Below are 20,861 nucleotides of genomic sequence, written 5' to 3'. Positions count from 1 at the left end.
TTTGCAAATGACATATCGGACAAAGGGCTAGTATCCAAAATCTATAAAGAACTCACCAAACTCCACACCCGAAAAACAAATAATCCAGTGAAGAAATGGGCAGAAGACATGAATAGACACTTTTCTAAAGAAGGCACTCAGAGGGCCAACAGGCACATGAAAAGATGTTCAATGTCACTCCTCATCAGGAAATACAAATCAAAACCACACTCAGATATCACCTCATGCCAGTCAGAGTGGCTGAAATGAACAAATCAGGAGACTATAGATGCTGGCGAGGATGTCAAGAAATGGGAACCCTCTTGCACTGTTGGTGGGAATGCACACTGGTGCAGCCGGTCTGGAAAACAGTGTGGAGGTTCCTCAAAAAATTAAAAATAGATCTACCCGATGACCCAGCAATAGCACTGCTAGGAATTTACCCAAGGGATACAGGAGTGCTGATGCATAGGGTCCCTTGTACCCCAATGTTTATAGCAGCACTTTCAACAAGAGCCAAATTATGGAAAGAGCCTAAATGTCCATCAACTGACGAATATAAAGAAGATGTGGTTTATATATGCAATGGAATACTACTTGGCAATGAGAAAGAATGAAATATGGCCTTTTGTAGCAACATGGATGGAACTAGAGAGTGTGATGCAAAGTGAAATAAGTCATACAGAGAAAGACAGATATCATATGTTTTCACTCTTATATGGATCCTGAGAAACTTAACAGAAGACCATGGTGGAGGGGAAAGGAAAAAAAAAAGTTACAGAAAGGGAAGGAGGCAAACCATAAGAGACTCTTAAAAACTGAGAATCAACTGAGGGTTGATGGGGGTGGGAGGGAGGGGAAAGTGGGTGATGGGCATTAAGGAGGGCACCTGTTGGGATCAGCACTGGGTGTTGTGTGGAAACCAATTTGACAATAAATTTCATATTAAAAAAATAAAAAATAAAAATAAAGTAAAAAATAATAAAAAAATAAAAATAAAAAAGGAGTGCTTCTAAAATGCTTTTCTAATAATCTTTTAAAAGTACTTATTTAGAAACCACTTCCTTTCTTCAATTGGAAAAAAAACCCTTTACATATTAGTATAAATTGTGGTTTAATGTTTCAAATAATAAAAGTCAGTAGCAGAGGGCCAAAGACACAAAAAGGGCACCTGAGATATGAAAAAACAAAGCCCAAGTAAAGAACAAGATACTAAGATGAAATAATGCCCATCCCCCTTTGCCCAATGGTAACTATTCATTGCAGATGAATAATCAAATCTACCCTTCCCACAACCAGGGTATAATAAAAAGGAATCATGACTAATTATTAATCGTACTTCTTATATCCCAGTAAAAGGAAAGGGGCACTGTAAGGTTTTCACTAGAAGAGTGTATTTCCCATGGTAAATGACCACACTCTTTCCGGCACACAGGGAAGCTGTGTGAATTTCTCAGTTGTTTCCAAGGTCTAGATATATAAATACTATCAGTGTTCCAGATTTTCAGGCAAAGATTTTTAATATAAAAAGTAAGCTCCAATTTTAGGTTACCGTTCCTATCTAGAACTTTTACTCCATCTTGCGGAGGTAAAGGGAATAATTATTAAGAATGTTAAAAATTTCAAGGAAACCTCAAAAGCAGTAGTTTTAACTAAAAAAAATGACATAATTTATGATATCACAGTTATAGTTTTTTCACATTTAGAAACTGCATTAAAATTAATGAACAGGAACTACCATATGATCCAGTAATTGGACAAATGGGTACTTAACCAAAGAATATGAAAACACTAATTCGAAAGGATATATGCAATGCTATGTTTACTGCAGCATTATTTACAATAGTCAAATTATGGAAAGAACCTGCTGTCTGCCAAAAGATGAACAGATAAAGAAGATATGGTATATACACACAATGGAGCATTATACAAACATAAAAAAACAATGAAATCTTGCATCTCCAACAATATGGATGGATCTAGGGAGCATAATGCTAAGTGAAACATGTCAGAGAAAGAATGCATTCAAACACATATGATTTCATATGATTTCACTCATCTGTGGAATTTAAGAAACAAAACAAATGAACTAAGGAAATAAAAGAGACAAACCAAAGAAGAGACTCTGGACTATAGCGAACAAAGAGACGGTAACCAGAACAGAGGTAGGTGAGGGGGGATGGGTTAAATAAGTGAAGGGGATTAAGGGTACACTTATCTTAACAAGCAGTGAGTTATATACAGAATTGCTGAATCACTAGATTATACACCTGAAACCCTAACACTGTATATTAACTGTACTGGAATTAAATTTTTTTTAATTAAAAAAATATTAAATTAAAAAATAAAATTAATGAACAGGATTAAGTCAGTGTAACTTGCGTAGTTTATCTTAACCAATCTCTTTAAGGAAACTATTTTCGTAAGACCTAAATGTTCTGATAATAATGCTGAGAAAAGACTGTTTAAAGGTAATATGGAATCTGAGAACCTAGCCTAAGAAAGTTAACTAGAGATGTGTTCTATTATTTGTAACAGAAACTAAAACCAGCAATAACCCAAATGTCCACAGGAATCCATTACTCCAACCTCCATGCAATCAGGGGGTAACATCTGCTTTGTTTACCACATATCCCAGTGACTAGCTTGGAACAGGCACTTACAAATATTTTTTTGAGGGACACCTGGGTCGCGTGGTCGACTGAGCATCTGACTTTGGCTCAGCTCATGATCTCACCGTTCATAAGTTCAAGTCCCACATCAGGCTTTTTGCTGCGAGCAGAGAGCCCACTTCAGATCCTCTGTCCCCTCTCTCTGCCCCTCCTCTCCTCAGGCTCGTGTTCTCTCTCAAAAATAAACATTTTAAAAAATATTTTTTTGAACTGAATTTTTACGGACACAAGATTGCCAACTTTTTTTTTTTTTAATTTTTTTTTTAACGTTTTTATTTATTTTTGAGACAGAGAGAGACAGAGCATGAATGGGGGAGGGGCAGAGAGAGGGAGACACAGAATCGGAAGCAGGCTCCAGGCTCTGAGCCATCAGCCCAGAGCCCGACGTGGGGCTCGAACTCACAGACTGTGAGATCCTGACCTGAGCCGAAGTCGGACGCTTAACCGACTGAGCCACCCAGGCGCCCCAAGATTGCCAACTTTTAATTGTGTGAACTGAAGATGAGAGCAAAACCAACCAACCAAACAAACCTTCTACCATCTATTTTTAGCACCTTGTATTTTTAAAAGGATTATTTTAACTCCAAAGAACAGGAAATAAATATTACTGCATTATATATCTCACAAAAATACAAGGGTAATAAAAGGTAATGGCACACACAAAAAAATTAATATTCACAGCCCTTTCTGTTCTCATTTCACTCTACAACACTGAAAACCTCAAAGACCAGTATTAGCCTTATCTGGCTTGAGGAAAGCTCTGCTCTAAGTTATGTTTCCCAACTTTCTCTTCCAACAAAGGGGAATAAAAGCATATTTCTTCACAGTGCAATTACTTGTATATATACCTTAACTCCTGTGCTCAAAGCATCAATTACTTTCATTAGAAAAAATAGCAGTATCTTAATGCTCTATACAGCCTCCACATACAACCAGCAGGAATGAAGACATGACTCCTAACCTATACCACCTTTAGCTCCCACTCAAAAGCCAGGAACCCACCAACCAAATCTAAGATAATCAAAACTATCTCATCATGCCCATCTCTGTATGGCTCCCTATACTACCTCCCTCAGATCCCATCTCTCATTTTTTTTTTTTTTTTTTTAAACGACTAATGGCATTTGGTATCTTTATTTTTTTTATTTATTTATTTTTGGGACAGAGAGAGACAGAGCATGAACGGGGGAGGGGCAGAGAGAGAGGGAGACACAGAATCGGAAACAGGCTCCAGGCTCCGAGCCATCAGCCCAGAGCCTGACGCGGGGCTCGAACTCACGGACCGCGAGATCATGACCTGGCTGAAGTCGGACGCTTAACCGACTGCGCCACCCAGGCGCCCCTCATCTCTCACTTTTAACCAATTCCTGAAACCATTCTCTCATACCCTCTGGAACTCCTACTCACTCAACAGCCAAATCTCCTTTTCTGAACATCTACTCGAAACTTCCACTGTACTTTCTTGCTCTAACTGAACTCCAACTGGTTGGACCCAGGACTGAGACAGTGGTCTTCCTTGCTACTCCCAGATTCTTCACTTGTCCTCTTCCCTGAAACAACTCCACCTCTGAAATTCCTGCTATTAGTCTATAACAGCAGTTCTCACTCAGAGGCAGTTTTGCACCTCTTCATAGTCTGGGTATGGCACTGTGTGTAGACATTTTGGTTGTCACAACTGAGAAAGTGCTACTGACATCTAGACAGTAAAGGCCAAGGATGCTGCTCAACATCCCACAATGCACAGGGCAGCCCTCCACAACAAAAAATTATTGGGTCCAAAATGTCAATGCCAAGGTTGAAAAATCCTGGTCTATACTCATCCTGACCATTAATGCCACCTACAGAGGCATTTTTCTCATTAAAAATTTTTAATTTATAATTTTATAAATTTTAATGTATAATATTTAATATAATTTTAAAAAATTATAATTTTTCTCATTTAAAAATTGTTTTTTATCTCACCCTTGCAGCAACCACCACTTTTCTCAATTCTCCTAAACAGCAAAAACTCTTTCAGTTTGTCTCTATTCATTCTGTCTCTTCTTTCAATCTCTTAAACCTACTTCAGTGTTTTGCCCTATACTATGGAAGCTGCTTTTACCACAATTAGTAATAACCTTGATGTTGCCACACACAGTGGTGACTTCTTAGTCCTGAGCATTTGTCTAAGTTGATTCCTGCCTCCTCTCTGAAAACAGTGAATTCACTGCCTTCCAAAACACCACAAATCTAGTTCTCATCTCTCACTTCTGGTTGGTTCTTGCTACATTATACTGTTAGTTCCTATTCTTCACCTTGACCTCTAAATGTTGAAAAACACCTCAGAGTTCAGTTCTTGGATTCTTCTATCTATATTCACCCCCTTAGTTATCTCCTTTTATCTCTTGGCTTTAAATCTATATATGGACTATTCCAAAATTTATTTCTCTAGACCAGATGTTCTTCTTGAACTCCACACTCATACATTTATTTGATATCTATGCTTGAATACTTTAACAGGCATCTCACATTTAACATGTCTAAAACTCAACATCTGATCTTCGCCCCCAAAATTTCTCCTGCCATGTCTCTCCTATCTCAATAAATAACATCTGTCCATTTGCAAAAGCAATACTCTGGACTTATCTTTGACTTCTCTCTTTCTCTTAGATCCCACATCCAATTCATCAGCAAATCCTATGCTCTACATTCCAAAGACTGTCATAACCCTTACCATTTCCATCCTGTTGTAGGCCATCATTATCTCTTGCTAAGATAACTGCAATAGCTTCCTACTGGTCTCTTGACTCTTCGTATGCCCCCCAGAGAAAGTGTTTTCAACACAGCAGCTAGAGTGATACTCTTAAAATGTGTATCAGATGTCACCCTTTACTCAAAACTGCATGTGGCTCCCCATTTCCCTCAAATTGAAAGTCAATATCCCTACAATAGCCTATAATGTCCTATGCTACATGGTTTCCCATATCCTATTTAACTTCATCTCTTGCTATTTTCCCCCTGCCTTACTTTGCTCTGGTCATCTTGGCTACCTTGTTATCTTTTAAACATGCTAGGCATCATTCTGCCTAGAATGCTATTCTCCCATATAGATATTAATTCACTACCTTACCTCCTTTAGATCTTTTCCCAAATATTTTGTCAGAGAGTAGGCCCTCCAGTAGTGGTTGAATTCTTCTTCAGCCTCTTACATGACCTCCTAAAACTAGCTTCCATGTTCCCTTACTCAGGGTTTAATTCAGTAGTCCCTTTGATTCTTCTTGCCCTCTATACTGAATCAGAGTTGCCTACTATTACATCAACACTCATCCTAGAGTCTAAAACAACACAAGACCCCAGGAGGGGCACCTGGGTTGCTCAGTTGGTTAAGTGTCTGACTCTTGATCTCAGCTCAGGTCATGATCTCATGGTCCTAGAGATCAAGCTCTGTGTAGGGCTCTGCACCGATAGTGCGGAGCCTGCTTGGGATTCCCTCTCCTTCTCTCCCTCAAAATAAATAAAAACTTTATTTAAATAAACCTTATAGCTAGAATATGGGTTTTAAAGAAACAAACCAAACAAAAAACCATCTGTTGTCATGTTTTTCATTTCTTTTCTATATGACACTTCAGGAACTCTTTGCAATAACAATATTATTATATACTATAATCCCTAGAGGCCTGGGCCAGAAATTAGTAAATTAGAGTGCTAGTCTTTGCAGAGCAAATGATTTAGGTTCAAATTCTTTAACTTTGGGTCTAAATTTTTCTATCAAATGGGGACTATTCTGGCTTTATTACATTATGCCTTGTACAGAAATTATTTGTGTACATATTTTCTGCCCAGTGCCTTTGAAGGCTGGGGCTCTTTTATTTATCTGTGTATATCACATGCCATACACACTATTTAATACATGAATATATGTATGCATATAAATACAGATTTTTGTTTCAAACATGATTTTAAATATATGGAATTACTTCAGAAAACATGTGGTGTAATATAAAAATTACTATTTCTTTTTACCATAAAATGAGGCTACCTGATTCCCAGGAAAAAGGGAGAAATTATGGCTTTCCTCCCCAGAGAGAAACATATTATTTATTTACTTTCTCAGTATGGGAAAAACAAATGAAAAAACTTGTATGAAAACTTTTTTAAAAGTCACTCATTTTCTCCATTCCTTTTCTTTCCATCACTGGCAACAATATAAATGATTAATCTTACACTTTAAAGATCATAAATTCAACGCTTCACTATTCTCCATCATCCACATCCAGTGATACCAAATCCCATCACTTTTTCTTTCATATTTCTCACCTCCATCCTTCTCATCTGTGTTTTGGTAGCCATGACGTTAATTTTAAATTAAAAGGACGAATGAATGTTACTACATTTTAGTAAAAAGTAGTATATTTAGCCTCTTACCAGTACATCATGCACCAAGGCTTGATATGTCCAAGTATGGTGTAAAGGAGTTGCCAAATCTATGTTTCTGTCAACAAGGACTAATAAAGGCCTTTGGAAGCTGTAAATATATTTAAAAAATTATATAACTCCTGGTAACAGTATATACATCTCCATTTTTCTAATACCTTTCAGTATATACCATTCTGATATGAACAATAAGTATGCTAATACTAGCATTCCATAATAGTTTGCTCTATGCTTTGGACTACTTAGAGCCTGTGTATAATGCTAGATTATTAAGTCTCAGGGAATTGTCTTAAAGGATAAAATCTATACAAGTACTTTTACAGAATAATTGTATAGTTATCAAAGTAAGAATAAGTTGCTTCTACTCAGATTTGTATTTCACATTTCTGGAAAAAAGGAAAAGCTATTGTCAGTTTCTGGGAAAATTAGAAGACAGAGTAGGATCTTATAAATGTACACTAATGTTTGACAGTTTCAAATAACAAATTACAACTTTTTTTCTGTAAACACAAATTCAAAACAGCAGACTCTAGAGAAGAACCTTATGAAACCCTATCCCGTTATAAGATATAAAACTAAAAGCATTAAGCCACAACGGTACCTAATTATATTATTATTCACCTACCAGATACTTCATATATTATTGATGTGAAGCAGACTTAAAGCAAAGTGAGGCACAAAGTCATCTGGTTGCCAATTTGGCACTACTGTATCAAGAGTATACATCAATTTTACAAGATACTGTTATCTGATTATATTAATTATGCACTTTTTTCCTGCTAGAGACCTTTGACCATTTTAGTAACTCATTACACTGTACTGATTATAAATGCACTGCACTGATCATAAAACTCTGCAATAAATAAGTAGGAGTGGCAAAGTTACCACCTACTGTCATTTATTACTCCAGAGCTAGGTGAAAGGCAAGGAAGGACTGCCTGTGGCAGTTTCTTAATTCAGCACTAGGGAGATTTGGGGCTTATTCTGTGCACTGTAGGATGTTCTGCGGCATCCTATAATGTAGCCCACTAGATTCCAGTAGTATTTACCCAGGTGTCAAAGCCAAACAGGTCTCCAGGCATTGCCAAATTCTTATGGAGAATCATTAACCTACAACTGGATTCAAATGTATTTAACAACAGTCAGTAAGGCTACTGACTCCTGATTAAAATAATTTAGAAATGCATCCAACAAATTAAAAATGACCACTATGTTATAAATTATTTATTATTAATATTATTATAAATAAGTTTTTAGAAATTATCCAAATAAAAAAGTGCCTTTATATTGGTTTCTAAGGCTTTTATGAGAGCACTGTAAGAAGGGAACTGTTAAGTAAAATATGCTATAGTAGTTCCCTCTGTTGAAAAAAAAAATTAGCTGAGACTTTCACATTTCTGCTCTCTTTAATGAGAAACATTTTGAAGAATAAAGCCAACAATGAAATCACAGAAGATTTTAAAATAACGTAGGAGCCAAGACAGCTGAACAAACAATTGAAACACAATGCTAGTATAAACTGCAAATTATAGAAATAGTACATAAGACCGTAGGATCCATCTAAATTAACTTGAAGTCTATGGAAATTTACCATAGAATTATCATTCCTAGAAGGTATTATACTCTCTAAGTATCAGTTTATTTTCACAGGCTTTATTTATTAATTCACCTAAAAGTGGGGGTAGGAATTAATTTTCCAAAATATTGTCTATTCCCCTTGAAATAATTCTCAGCCATCTGTGTGGGTTTATCTACTTCTTTACACCAATATTGCCCATTGATTTTAATAAACAAATATTTCAAGGTAAAAACAGAAACCAGTTGATAGCTCAAAACATACAAAAGCATCACAAGTTTTTCACTTATTTTTAATGTTATTACCAACAGGCTTAATGATAATCGGTATAAAATGGCTTCTGACCTTCAAAGCCATATAAACAGAAAAATTTCCCCTACAGATGACAAAAATGCAAAAGACAAAATGCTAACAGAACATAAACTGAATAAAATATTCCACTTGTATTACAAGAACAATCTGAGTCAAAACTGTGACAGTGATTACCTCATTAAAAAGAAACAAATTTCAATTACAAGTATAAGGGTATTTTATAACATAAGAAAACAACCCAAAAAATGCTATAAATCTATAAATTTCTTTTCAAGTCCTATATTAACTAACATAATACCTGAATTGGCCAGCTCCAAGTGTGTCACCTGTAAAAAGACTGTTTCTTGCATCTCTGAGATTTTCTCGAAGTTTCTTATCTAGTTTCTGAAAAATCAAATTTGATAATAACTTTTAAAAAACAATTTCACAGAATTTTGTTCAGGAAAATCATAATATGTTCTTAGTTTCATAATTAAGAAACTTGGAATTCTTTACAAAACAGCAATTCTAAAATCTAAATATTTTAGCTTCTTTATTCAATATTATCATAACTTGAACTTAAAAAGAACAATGCCTTTTCTACTGTGACTCAGGCCTGATTTGACTTCCAATCACTATTCATTCACTATTTTTACTTTAGGTACAGCAACAATTTGCAATGAGCCACCGTCTTTCCCCAGTCATGACTCTTTGTATAAGGAATGTGTCCACAGAGTGACGCCACAAGAGGTTCCAGAATAGAGACGGGATATGTGAAAGAAAGCAGCCCTCCATCAATCAATGATTCACTTTGGCTAAGAAAACTAAAAAAGGTGAGTGTATCTTCCATCTTTCAATACCACTTACCTTGTTTCCTTTTCATTCGTTTTGTAACTTCTCTAAATCTTAGTTTTTAATTTTTAAAGCAAATTTTTGAATGCTCAATTTACTCCAATATAGTAAAATAGCAAAATGAACTTCATTTTAAAAATGGTTATGTCAATATACATTTGCTAAATGAAGTTAAATATAAAATGATTTGGGGGATCAAATTTGTGTAAAATACTACTTGTAGACACAAAGTGGAAAGACGAATATACATTTTAGTAAACAAGAAAAAGCTGGAACAGCACATCAGAGAAAATCATTTTTATCCATCATGTCAAGTACACAATGATTACTTTTTATTTTTTGTGGAATTCCAATGTTAAAAAATAAAAATACTTGCTTTTGGTATTTAGTATATAACCCATAGTAATCATATAATACTAACAAAAACACTTGAGGTACTTATGGAAAACAACTGATACATTATTATTTATTGCCAATGGATATCTGCATGAACTCACCACTGCTACCATTTCCGCTGCTGTTCCTCTTGAACATCTGATTATAGGAACAGCACCTATTGTAACAACAGTTAGCAATGATTTCAGCTCTTAATAATTAAAATGGATACTTATAAAACACCTAAGCATCAAAAATAGAAGTATATACAATTTCAGGCTACAAACATAAGAAGATTTATTATCTCAAGAGTAAAAGCAAGGTTTAAAAAAAAAGAAACATCAGGGAGTCAAAAAAAAAAAAAAAACTATTTTTTTTTATATAGCATTGGCCAATTGGTGCAATCAGAGATTTTTTTCAATGAATTAACTAAATCAATATATGACTTCCTACAGACAGGTTCAAAGAGTTTGTTCACAGGATTCACTTTAATTTGACTTAAAGGAAAAGAGTGAAAAGAGCTTAGTTAATTTAGTGGTTTGTTATTATTATTCTTTATTTTACAAATTAACAATGAAGTATTACAGTCTAAAAAAAAAAATTAAAGATAACATATTCTTCATGTAACGTGAAAAGCTCCTCAAAGGCCTCAGTTCATTATTGAATCAACTCTATTAGACCTCTTAACTTCTCTCTTTATTCTCCAAGTTTTATCAAAGGTTGAAATCCTAAAGTTACACACACACAAAAAAAAAAAAATCCAATTGCACTGAAAATCTCAGAAAACTGAGAACACCGTAATCTTTATATGCTGAAATTGCTGCATTTTAGATTCTATACAAAGCACGTTCAGTCAACTGGAAAAGTAAAAATGTAGAATATTAGCAAAATTTTTAAAGCTCTTTTCTTCTAAGGGCAAATTATATATGCCTGTTATAAAAAATTCAAATAATATTAGAAATATATAAAGTTAACCCTCTTCACTCCAGCACCATAAAGAATCCCCACTAAGAATTAGACATGGATGTCTTCAGGTTATTTTCTACATATAGTCTTTTATTTTTTAATTTTTTTTTTTTTAACGTTTATTTATTTTTGAGACAGAGAGAGACAGAGCATGAACGGGGAAGGGGCAGAGAGAGAGGGAGACACAGAATCGGAAGCAGGCTCCAGGCTCTGAGCCATCAACCCAGAGCCCAACGTGGGGCTCGAACTCATGGACCGCGAGATCGTGACCTGAGCTGAAGTCGGACGCTCAACCGACTAAGTCACCCAGGCGCCCCATATAGTCTTATTAAGTGCATTTATGAAGAGTACAAAAAACAAAAATAGGTATTATACATCCTGTTCTTAAATTTGCTTTTTTTCATTTAACAGCTTCTTATTGACATCCTCCTATATCAGACTGGCAGGAATTTCAATTTCTCTTTTGCAAAAATCACTTTCTAACACTGTATATAATAAAGGTAGCTCTAATACTTCAGTGGTCTTTATACTGCTCTTTTTCAATCTACCTTTATCATGAAAATACAACGATCATCAAGGTAAAACAATCTTACATCCACGAAAACCTTAGCATTCAGCACAATTATGGAGAATGTGTAGGATGGCAAATAGGAAGGTTAATTATGTCTGTTTAATGACTGAAAGTTATATACACATGTGCTTTGTTTACAACAGTAACAACTCCACTTGAAGGTACTGAAGGTACTCAAAAGCAGGCAGAAAGTGGAGGAATGTAAAACTCTTGAAAGAACAGCTAGATTTGAAAAATGAGATACGCTGTTAACCAGCTTTCCTTCTGAAGTTACTTTCCAGTTTGCAAGGCACAGAAGAGAAAGAGCTCGGCAGAAAACAGAAGACTTAATGAGCTAAGGAATCAAAGACTGGAGTTCAGGGCTGGAAATTATAGGAGAAAATCCCTAAAAGGAGGGACCCCAAAATTTGCATGCAAATTCTCCTCAAACTTGTCTATATCTTTAACTATTCACAGTATCTGTTTTTTGCTTAATTTTCTCATTTGTGAAATGGAGAAACTTTCCAGTGTGATCATTTTAACTGTTAAGGTTTTCAGCGTCTACAAAATTAAAATTGCAATTAGAAGGTTTCTTTTTTTAGATACTTATTTTAAAAAAAAACTTTATTTTTAGAGGGAGAGAATTCGAGCAGGGGAGAGGAGCAGAGGGGGAGGGAGAGGAGGAAGGAAGGAGGAGAGGAGGAAGGAGGCGAAGGAGGGGGGGGGGGGAGGGAGAGAGGGAGAGTGGGAGAGAGAGAGAGAGAGGAAATGAATCTTAAGTAGGCTCCACACTCAGCATGGAGCCCAACATGGGGCTGGATCCCACAACCCTGGGATCATGACCTGAGCTGAAACCGAGTTGGTCATTCAACCGACTGAGCCAGGTGCCCCACAATTTGAAGGTTTCTAAACACATCTATTAGTAATATTCAAGCATAAAATGACACATTAGGTACTGAATGCAAAGTAGCTGTAAGTAAATTTAGACATACCAAAGAAATGTTTAAAATTCTGAGAGTATAGATTAATATTATATGTAAATTTAGTGTTTTCTGGAACCTTCTGAGTGTACCTTAATAGTTACACTTATCTTTCTACTTAAAAGTATAACTGAAATTTTTCCTAATGGAATATTAAAAGAAAATTAGCAGGCACATAGTTTAAGTCACCATCAAACCATTCAAATGTAGAAAATTATAATTACCAAAGACATCTAAGGAAACAACCCAACAGAGCTATGAAATGCTAACTCAAGAGGAATTAAGTACATCAAATTATTATAAAAATTATGGTTCTGTATAGTACAGTATGTATGTTTTATCCCAATTCTGGAGAGAGAGCCTACAGAGATCCAGACAAGAGGATCTTGTAACAGATGAAAATGAGTTGTCAAGTAATTTATTTTGAAGAAATAACCAGAAAGATTTGAAAACTTACCCAGTGTAACAAAAAAGCAGAAGAGGCTGTCAACAATAGTGTCCATAACAGTTTCCATTTCTGTGTCTGTGATATCTGGCCTATTAATGGCTAAAGTAACAAATGGGGAAAAAAGTACCAAAATTTATGCCTTGATAACATTGGTAATACTTAAACAAGTAAAACTTTTTATGTGTTAAACTTTTAAGTGAATGAGTATCCATTAAAAATTATACTATCTCAAAAAAACACAATACCTCAATATCAGAGTAGTATTAAGAAAAAAATCTACCACATAAAGTATACAAAATTTTTGCCAGAAAATAAAAAAAATCATATTCCATAATTTTATTCACAAACATCAGATGGCTTCCAGAAACTATTGATCTCATTACCCAACTACTGCCAGAAAAGGACAATGCAAATCAATTATTGCAAGACCAGTGTCACATATAATTTTCTTTGTATTATATTAAGTTACATGAATTTCTTTTCTGACACATTACACTGTACCTAAGTGGTTTCTTAACTTCAGTGGTTTTAAGAATCACTCTAGAAATACAAAAGAAGAGAAAGTTTCTCTGGAAGCTATTATAAATTCAAGTTTCTCAGCCCTTTTCCTCAGGGATTCAATTCAGTAGATTCTGATAATTCTAAGAAATCTGCCATTTTTTTTTAATGTTTACTTATTTTTGAGAGAGAGAAAGATGGGGGTGGGGAGAGTGGGAGGGATGGGGAGGCACAGAGAGAGAGGGGGACAGAGGATCTGAAGCAGACTCTGTGCTGAGAGCAGAGAGCCTGACATGGAATCAAACTCATGAACCCTGTGAGATCATGACCTGAGCTGAAGTCAGATGCTTAACCAACTGAGCCACCCAAGCACCCGAAATCTCCAATTTTGACAAGCACCTCAGAAGATTCTTAGGGCTACATTAAAAAAACAAAACAAAAAAAACCCACACTGCTGTGAAGACTATGCTAGACAAAGACCTTACCTTACTCATCTTCCATCTCACACAATACCTTCGTCCAGTATCTGACAAGTAGATGCTCAGTAAATATTTTTGAGACTGGACTAAAAATATTATCTATATAATATTTTTAATTTCCCAACATCCCAAATGTGAAAACAAATATAAAACTCAATACAACTTGTGATTATCATGAGAGGAAAGCAGAATCCAACTGGATATACTGAAATATTTAAAGAAAATATGAACCATGCAGAGACCATAAAAATAATAAAGAATTCAACCAGGCAATACAGAATCTGGATGAGGGAATGTGCTAATGTTGCAGACTGTCATTCATTCATTCAATCATATGACAGAAATGGACAAAAGATACAATGTAAATTATGTAAATTCAAGCTACACCAATCCGGAGAAATACTCAACTCATTCTGTCAATCACTGGTACAGGTAAAATCCAAATGGAAGCCTTCAGCCCTTAGGTCCTATGACCTGGTCTCACACCTCTAAATGAGAACTGACTCGAAGAGTCAAAAAAAAAATGCCCATCAATGACCTCAACTCATTCATGTTAACAACCTGGTTTGAGATAGTAGCTGACTTTGAGAAGATAAATCTGCTTCCTTTATTGGATAAATTCCCAATTCATGAAAAGTAGATGATATTAATAAAAGCCATGATATCAACATATTTATGTTTGGGATAATCTGTTTAACATGATCACTTAAAGCACTTGCAATGTCTGAGAGGATTTGGCACATAATTACCAAATGGTTAAGAGCACTGTCTCTGGATTGAGTGCCTTGGTTTAGTAACCTGGTTCTGCCATTTTCTTAACAAGTTACTGAATATCAGTGCCTTGGTTACTTCATTCCGAAAATGGGAATAATACCTACTTCACAAAGTTACTCTGAGAAGTAAATGAACCTGTACTGTAAAGTGCTTATAGAACTATCTATTAATATTATAAATATACTATTGAGAATCTAGACAATTAACCATGTAATTATGCTTTAAAATTAAACTTGTACTTTAAATTTAATTCTTAAGTTAATTCTTAATAATTTCAGACTTATGATTCTTTAAGATATAAAAAAAATTAATTACATTTATAAGTATGTGAAGGTGTAATGAATTTAGGCTCACTATAAATTTAATTACTTTTACAAATTCTTTAAATATTAGATTTATAAATTTGCCTGGTCTCATTTTTAAAGTATTTAAAGAAAATACTAAATTTATAAATGCAATTTAAACTGTTTAAGGGAATTCAGCAAACCAAGTATGCGGACTAAGCTTGTTCATTGGGACTGATTAGAATCTAGTCTGTTTAATCTGAGTTAACTGATCAAAAAAGTTAAGGTGCTTGGTTAGTTTTTTTGTTTGTTTTGCTTTGTTTTAATGGAACACTTCATGAATGTGCATATTATCCTTGCACAGGGGCCACATTAATCTCTGTATGGTTCTAATGTTAGTATATGTGTTGCTGAAGTAAGCACAAGGTTCTTTGTTTTTATATAACCAGATTTACAAATAATCTAACAATTGGTAAGTTTAGCTTAAAGTTAGCTGAAGGAAAACTGGGCTTTCAACATGAAAGACAGAGAGACAGAGAGACACAGAGTGTGAGCAGGGGAGGGGTAGAGACAGGGGAGACACAGAATCTGAAGCAGGCTCCAGGCTCTGAGCTGTCAGCACAGAGCCCGATGCGGGGCTCAAATTCACCAACCGTGAGATCATGACCTGAGATGAAGTCGGTCACTTAACCAACTGAGCCACCCTGGTGCCTCTTAAACAGCTAATTAATTTACAACTCAGTTAATTGTAAATAGATTTATATAAGTAACAACTACTGTCAAAAATCTATGATGTGGGTAATTCACCAAACACTTAATACCTTTCAGGGATGTTGTTTAATTTCACCAAGAAAGCATGTTACAGAGCTCAGTAAAAACAAAAAATTGATGTTCTCTTCTCTCAGGGAGCTTAACATCTGGTCCAGCATTTCATAATAGGGTACCACTGGCATTTTGAGCAGATAGTTTTCAGTTATGAGCATCATTTACACACTGCAGAACATCTAGCATCCTTAGTCCCTGCTCAATGAATGCTAGTAGAGTCCAGCTAAATGTGACAATCAAAAACACCCTTATATGTTTCCAAATGTCCTGTTAGATGGACATACTCTCCACTTAAGAACCGCTGAAATTTTAGCCACAAACATCTCAATCCTAAAGGAGCAAAATTATTGATTATTTCAATAAACTGGCTAATCATTATCTCCTATAGTCTGCGTTTCCTTTAAAATATTCCATGTAAATAATCAATGGAAATATAAGTTTTAGGTAGACAAGATGAGTAAGTTTTAGAGATCTGCTATACAACACTATCTATAGTAAACAATACTGTATTGTATACTTAAAAAGGTTAAAGAAGTAGAACTCATGTTAAGTGTTCCACACACAGAAAAAGCAACACAGACAATAAAATGTGGTATGGGTGTTGTGTGGTTGTGTGTTTCTATGCATGTGTGGCCTGTTAGTTTTAATCTACATCCAGGAATGGTCTGTTTACCAAAAGTGGGAATGCAAACTCCAGAGATGGTTAGATAGCACTTGATCAAATACAAATATTCAATCTACTGGTGAATAAACAAGGTATAAAAATCAAGGGAGTCTAACAACCTGTATCTGAAAATGGCACCTATACTTCATTCCTTAATAGTGCTATAGTAGCTGTTGATGCCTTAGCCAACCTTTTGTGAATACTTATTATGTGCCAGAAACTTTTCTAGGCATTTTACACACACTAATCCATTTAATTCCCACAAAAACTCTGTGAGGTAGATAGTATTATTATTCCCACATTACAGATGAGGAAAACTAAAGCACAGAGAAGCAGAGTAACTTGTTCTTATCCAAGAGTCAAAGTAGTAGAAGACTCATTGAATCCTACTACTAAAATACTGTCTTACTTGTCATGAATAAACCATTCATGTAAGCTGCTGTGGGGTAGGTACCTAAAAAGTCAGAGGTTTGGTACTTCATTGAGCTTGCAAAACACGTCTAGTACCTGTTGTTATATGTGACAAAATTCAGTCTAAGACTTGTTTTCTTTGTGTGCTTTAAAAAATCTTTTACAGTTGTACTACTGTAAACGAAGCTGGTTTTTGAGAGTACTAAATGTGCTATTTTTTTTTACAGTACATCACTCATTTTAACGAATTACAATATTCCTGTTTTTACATACCACGATATGAAACAAGCTCCTTATTTTGATTACATAATACAAACATATCATCTTCCAAAGTAATAAAATTGAGATACTGATCAAAAACCTGGAAATAAAAGAAAAGGTTTATACATCAATTTTACATATTTTTGAAAATTTTATTTATTTTGAAAGAGAAAGAGAATGAGCGGGGTGGGGACAGAGGATTCAAAGCAGGCTCCAGCTGACAGCAGAGAGCCAAATGTGGGCCTCAAACTCACTAACTGTGAGACCAAGAGTTGCATGCTACACTGACTGAGCCAGACAGGCACCCCAATTTTGCAATACTGAAAGCACATTTAGCTTGACTTAACCAATGGAAAATAATGGAAAAAATTACCATTATATTTAATAACCAAAAATTATACCATGTGGCAGATTGCCTCATTGGGTAAGAATGAGGAGTTGATATTAAAAAGGAATATAAACAAGACTCTGGTCAATAAATTACCAAGGAGGAAAGTACTATCTTCAGATAACAACATTTATGAAGATAAAAAGATTTTTTCAAAAACTGTGCTTGGGATGGGAATGTATATCAGTTTTGAAGAAAAAAATTGCAATTTAATTTTTATGTTCACTTTAATCACACTTTCCTAAGTAAGTCATAGTAACAATTTTTCCACCATGAACACTTATAAGTGGGAAAAAAGTTATACTAGTTCTTTAGAAGGGCAAATCAAGAGAAAAATTAAGAAAATTCTTAGAAGTATGCTGAATTTAGTTAAGCAAACTGAAAACCATTCCTATTATTTTATGTAAAATAATAAACTTTGAAAAGAAAAAACATTAAAACATAAGCCTCAAAAACTAATCAGAAGTAGTAGTAGACTATCTAAAACCTAGAATGAAAACTCAGTGGGAAAAAATGGGAAGCAAATGTATGGTTGTTTTGTCTTTTATTTGCCCTATATGATTCCCTTGAATTTCATGTCTTGTCCAATGTCAAAAAGCACAAGGCACAGTACTGCTGTAACCAAGAAAAGATTTGACAGATTTATTTATAACTAAGCTGAACCTATCTAAATGGTAACTATGATGTAGAACTGCTGGCCTGTTGTAAATTCCTTCCCTCTTATAATATGTAATGTAACTTCGTTGGATCTTCTCTCCTAAGTAAGGTGACTATAGTGACTATAAATAAAATGTCAACATATTTTTAGTATAATTTGTAACGACCCAACTGTCAAACTATTTCTAAGTTGAGCTAAAAAGATGATACAAATCCTAGACTAAAAGACTGATTAAGCATTTTATTTTTATCTTTCAAATTCATCAAATAACAGGTACCATTAGGTTGGTGTATTCTGCCTAGTTCAAATTATAGGTAATTTACATTATCAAAAAAAGTATTGAGTCTAAATATTTCTTAGGTTGACCTCGTCTTTTGTAAATGAGAAACTTAAGTCAATTAACAGGTTTTAAAATACACTAAATTTTACATTAACAAAATGTCATCAGCTAATCAAAATCTCTTACCTTGGCTACTTGTGTTACTGCACTAGCAGCTAATGCTGCATTTGCAATATCTTCCAGTTTACTTCTTGAAATAGCAGAAATAAAATTTAAGTAATATGATTCATAGAGTTGATTTCGCAGATCCTATAAATACAATGAATACTTCATTCCTATGCGCACGTATAAAAGAGGACCACAGACAGAAATCATTTAGATACTGTAAGAGTAAGATTTTGGAGGATAATATACAGATTTAAGTGACAATTAAAAAAACCCAAGAGAAGAAAGTTATGTAGAAGTACTAGTTACTTGGTTGCCAGATATAATGGACCTATATATTAATAATTAAAGTTATAATTCTATTATCAATAAAATTCTACTAATTAGGGGCGCCTGGGTGGCTCAGTTGGTTAAGCGTCCGACTTCGGCTCAGGTCACGATCTCGCGGTATGTGAGTTCGAGCCCCGCATCGGGCTCTGTGCTGACTGCTCAGAGCCTGGAGCCCGTTTCAGATTCTGTGTCTCCCTCTCTCTCTGACCCTCCCCCGTTCATGCTCTGTCTCTCTCTATCTCAAAAATAAATAAATGTTAAAAAAAAAATTTAAAAAATAAATAAATAAAAATAAAAATTAAAAAAAAAAAAAAATTCTACTAATTATAGTATCACACAAAACTGCTTTGAAATAGTTTATTTGCCTTTTTCTTAAAAATCTCCAGAAATGGCTCTCTTATAAAGTAAAATGCTTATTATATTTTGCAGCTAATACCTTCTATTGCTCTGGTCATTTAATAAAACAACACACTTCCTTCACTGTTCAGACATAATTCCAATGACCAATTCCAGAAGTATTACTTCTTAATCATCCAAAAGTACCATAATTTAAGTTATGCAAATTCTTAAATCAAATTTACTTATCTTCTTAAACTCTAGGAAAAATAGATATCTAAATAACCATACAGGCATACCTTGGATATATTGCAGGTTCAGTTCCAGACCACCACAATAAAGTGAACATTGTAATAAAATGAGTCAAAATAATTTTCTGGTTTCCCAGTGTCTATGAAAATTATATTCACACTATACTGTGGTCTATTACGTGTGCAAGAGTCTTATGTCTAAAAAAAGAGTATATACCTTAATTAAAAAATACTTCAGGGGCGACTGGGTGGCTCAGTCAGTTAGGCGTCTGACTTCGGCTCAGGTCATGATCTCGCAGTCCGTGAGTTCGAGCCCCGTGTCGGGCTCTGTGCTGACTGCTCAGAGCCTGAAGCCTGTTTCAGATTCTGTGTCTCCCTCTCTCTGACCCTCCCCCGTTCATGCTTTGTCTCTCTCTGTCTCAAAAATAAACATTAAAAAAAAAAAAATACTTCATTGCTAAAAAATTTAAGCTTTCAGCGAATTATCACTGATCACAGATCACTATAGCAAATATAATAATAAAAAAGTTTGAAATAGTCTGATTATTACCGAAACGTGACAGGCAGAAAGTGAGTTAATGTTATTGCAAAAATGGCATCAACAGACCTGCTTGATGCAGGGTTATGACAAACCTTCTCTTTCTAAAAAAGTGAATTATCTGTGAAACCTAATAAAACAAGGTATGCCTGCATTTCTTTTAATCTAAGAAAATGTCAATTGAAAGAGGCACCATTATGTTATGTAACACCAAGAAAGAATTAATGCTGCCAATAAAATTCTATAACACACCATCAATTTTAAGATGCATCTGGTATTGGAGATGTTTAAGTGTGAAAACCTGAGGATTTGGAGGCTGTGTGAAGAAGGTAGCAAGCAGGGCAGTGGTTTAACAAAGGTTGGGACATTGGTTAAAGGATAAAGGACTAATAATTATGAGGACTGAGAAAATAAGTATGTTGAGGATATTGGGGGTCATGTTTGTGACTGTCAGAAAAAGGAGTTACAAATTTGTAAAGGGAAAAAGAACTAGGATAAATCTTGTATTTCTGAAATGAAACTGTTTTGGATATTATATATGTCTACAGAGATAAGGAAGAAAATTGCTAGAGTTAAATACAGATATAACAATGCTGATTCTAAGAGACACATGTACC

At 34.8% G+C, this 20,861-nt stretch overlaps 1 protein-coding gene and 1 non-coding gene across 3 annotated transcripts in view; both read right to left on the bottom strand.

Annotated features, from left to right (window-relative positions):
• Positions 1-20,861, bottom strand: part of SCFD1 (sec1 family domain containing 1) — a 117,880-nt gene that overhangs the window by 86,258 nt on the left and 10,761 nt on the right. For both annotated transcript variants that reach the window (XM_058738727.1, XM_058738728.1), the window contains exons 5-10: positions 18,811-18,933; positions 17,311-17,398; positions 13,112-13,201; positions 10,281-10,336; positions 9,251-9,336; positions 7,056-7,155 (exon numbers count right to left, since the gene is read on the bottom strand). In XM_058738727.1, the coding sequence (XP_058594710.1) occupies positions 7,056-7,155; positions 9,251-9,336; positions 10,281-10,336; positions 13,112-13,201; positions 17,311-17,398; positions 18,811-18,933 (543 nt within the window). The remainder of the gene's footprint in view (positions 1-7,055; positions 7,156-9,250; positions 9,337-10,280; positions 10,337-13,111; positions 13,202-17,310; positions 17,399-18,810; positions 18,934-20,861) is intronic.
• Positions 15,457-15,560, bottom strand: LOC131518381 (U6 spliceosomal RNA). The gene has a single exon (XR_009265064.1). It is a non-coding gene; the product is annotated as a U6 spliceosomal RNA (small nuclear RNA).

The sequence above is a fragment of the Neofelis nebulosa genome, chromosome 7, assembly GCF_028018385.1.
Source record: "Neofelis nebulosa isolate mNeoNeb1 chromosome 7, mNeoNeb1.pri, whole genome shotgun sequence".
In the NCBI taxonomy this organism is placed as follows: domain Eukaryota; kingdom Metazoa; phylum Chordata; class Mammalia; order Carnivora; family Felidae; genus Neofelis; species Neofelis nebulosa.
The sequence above is the reverse complement of the archived record's forward strand: the minus strand, read 5'-3'. Positions and strand labels throughout refer to the sequence as shown.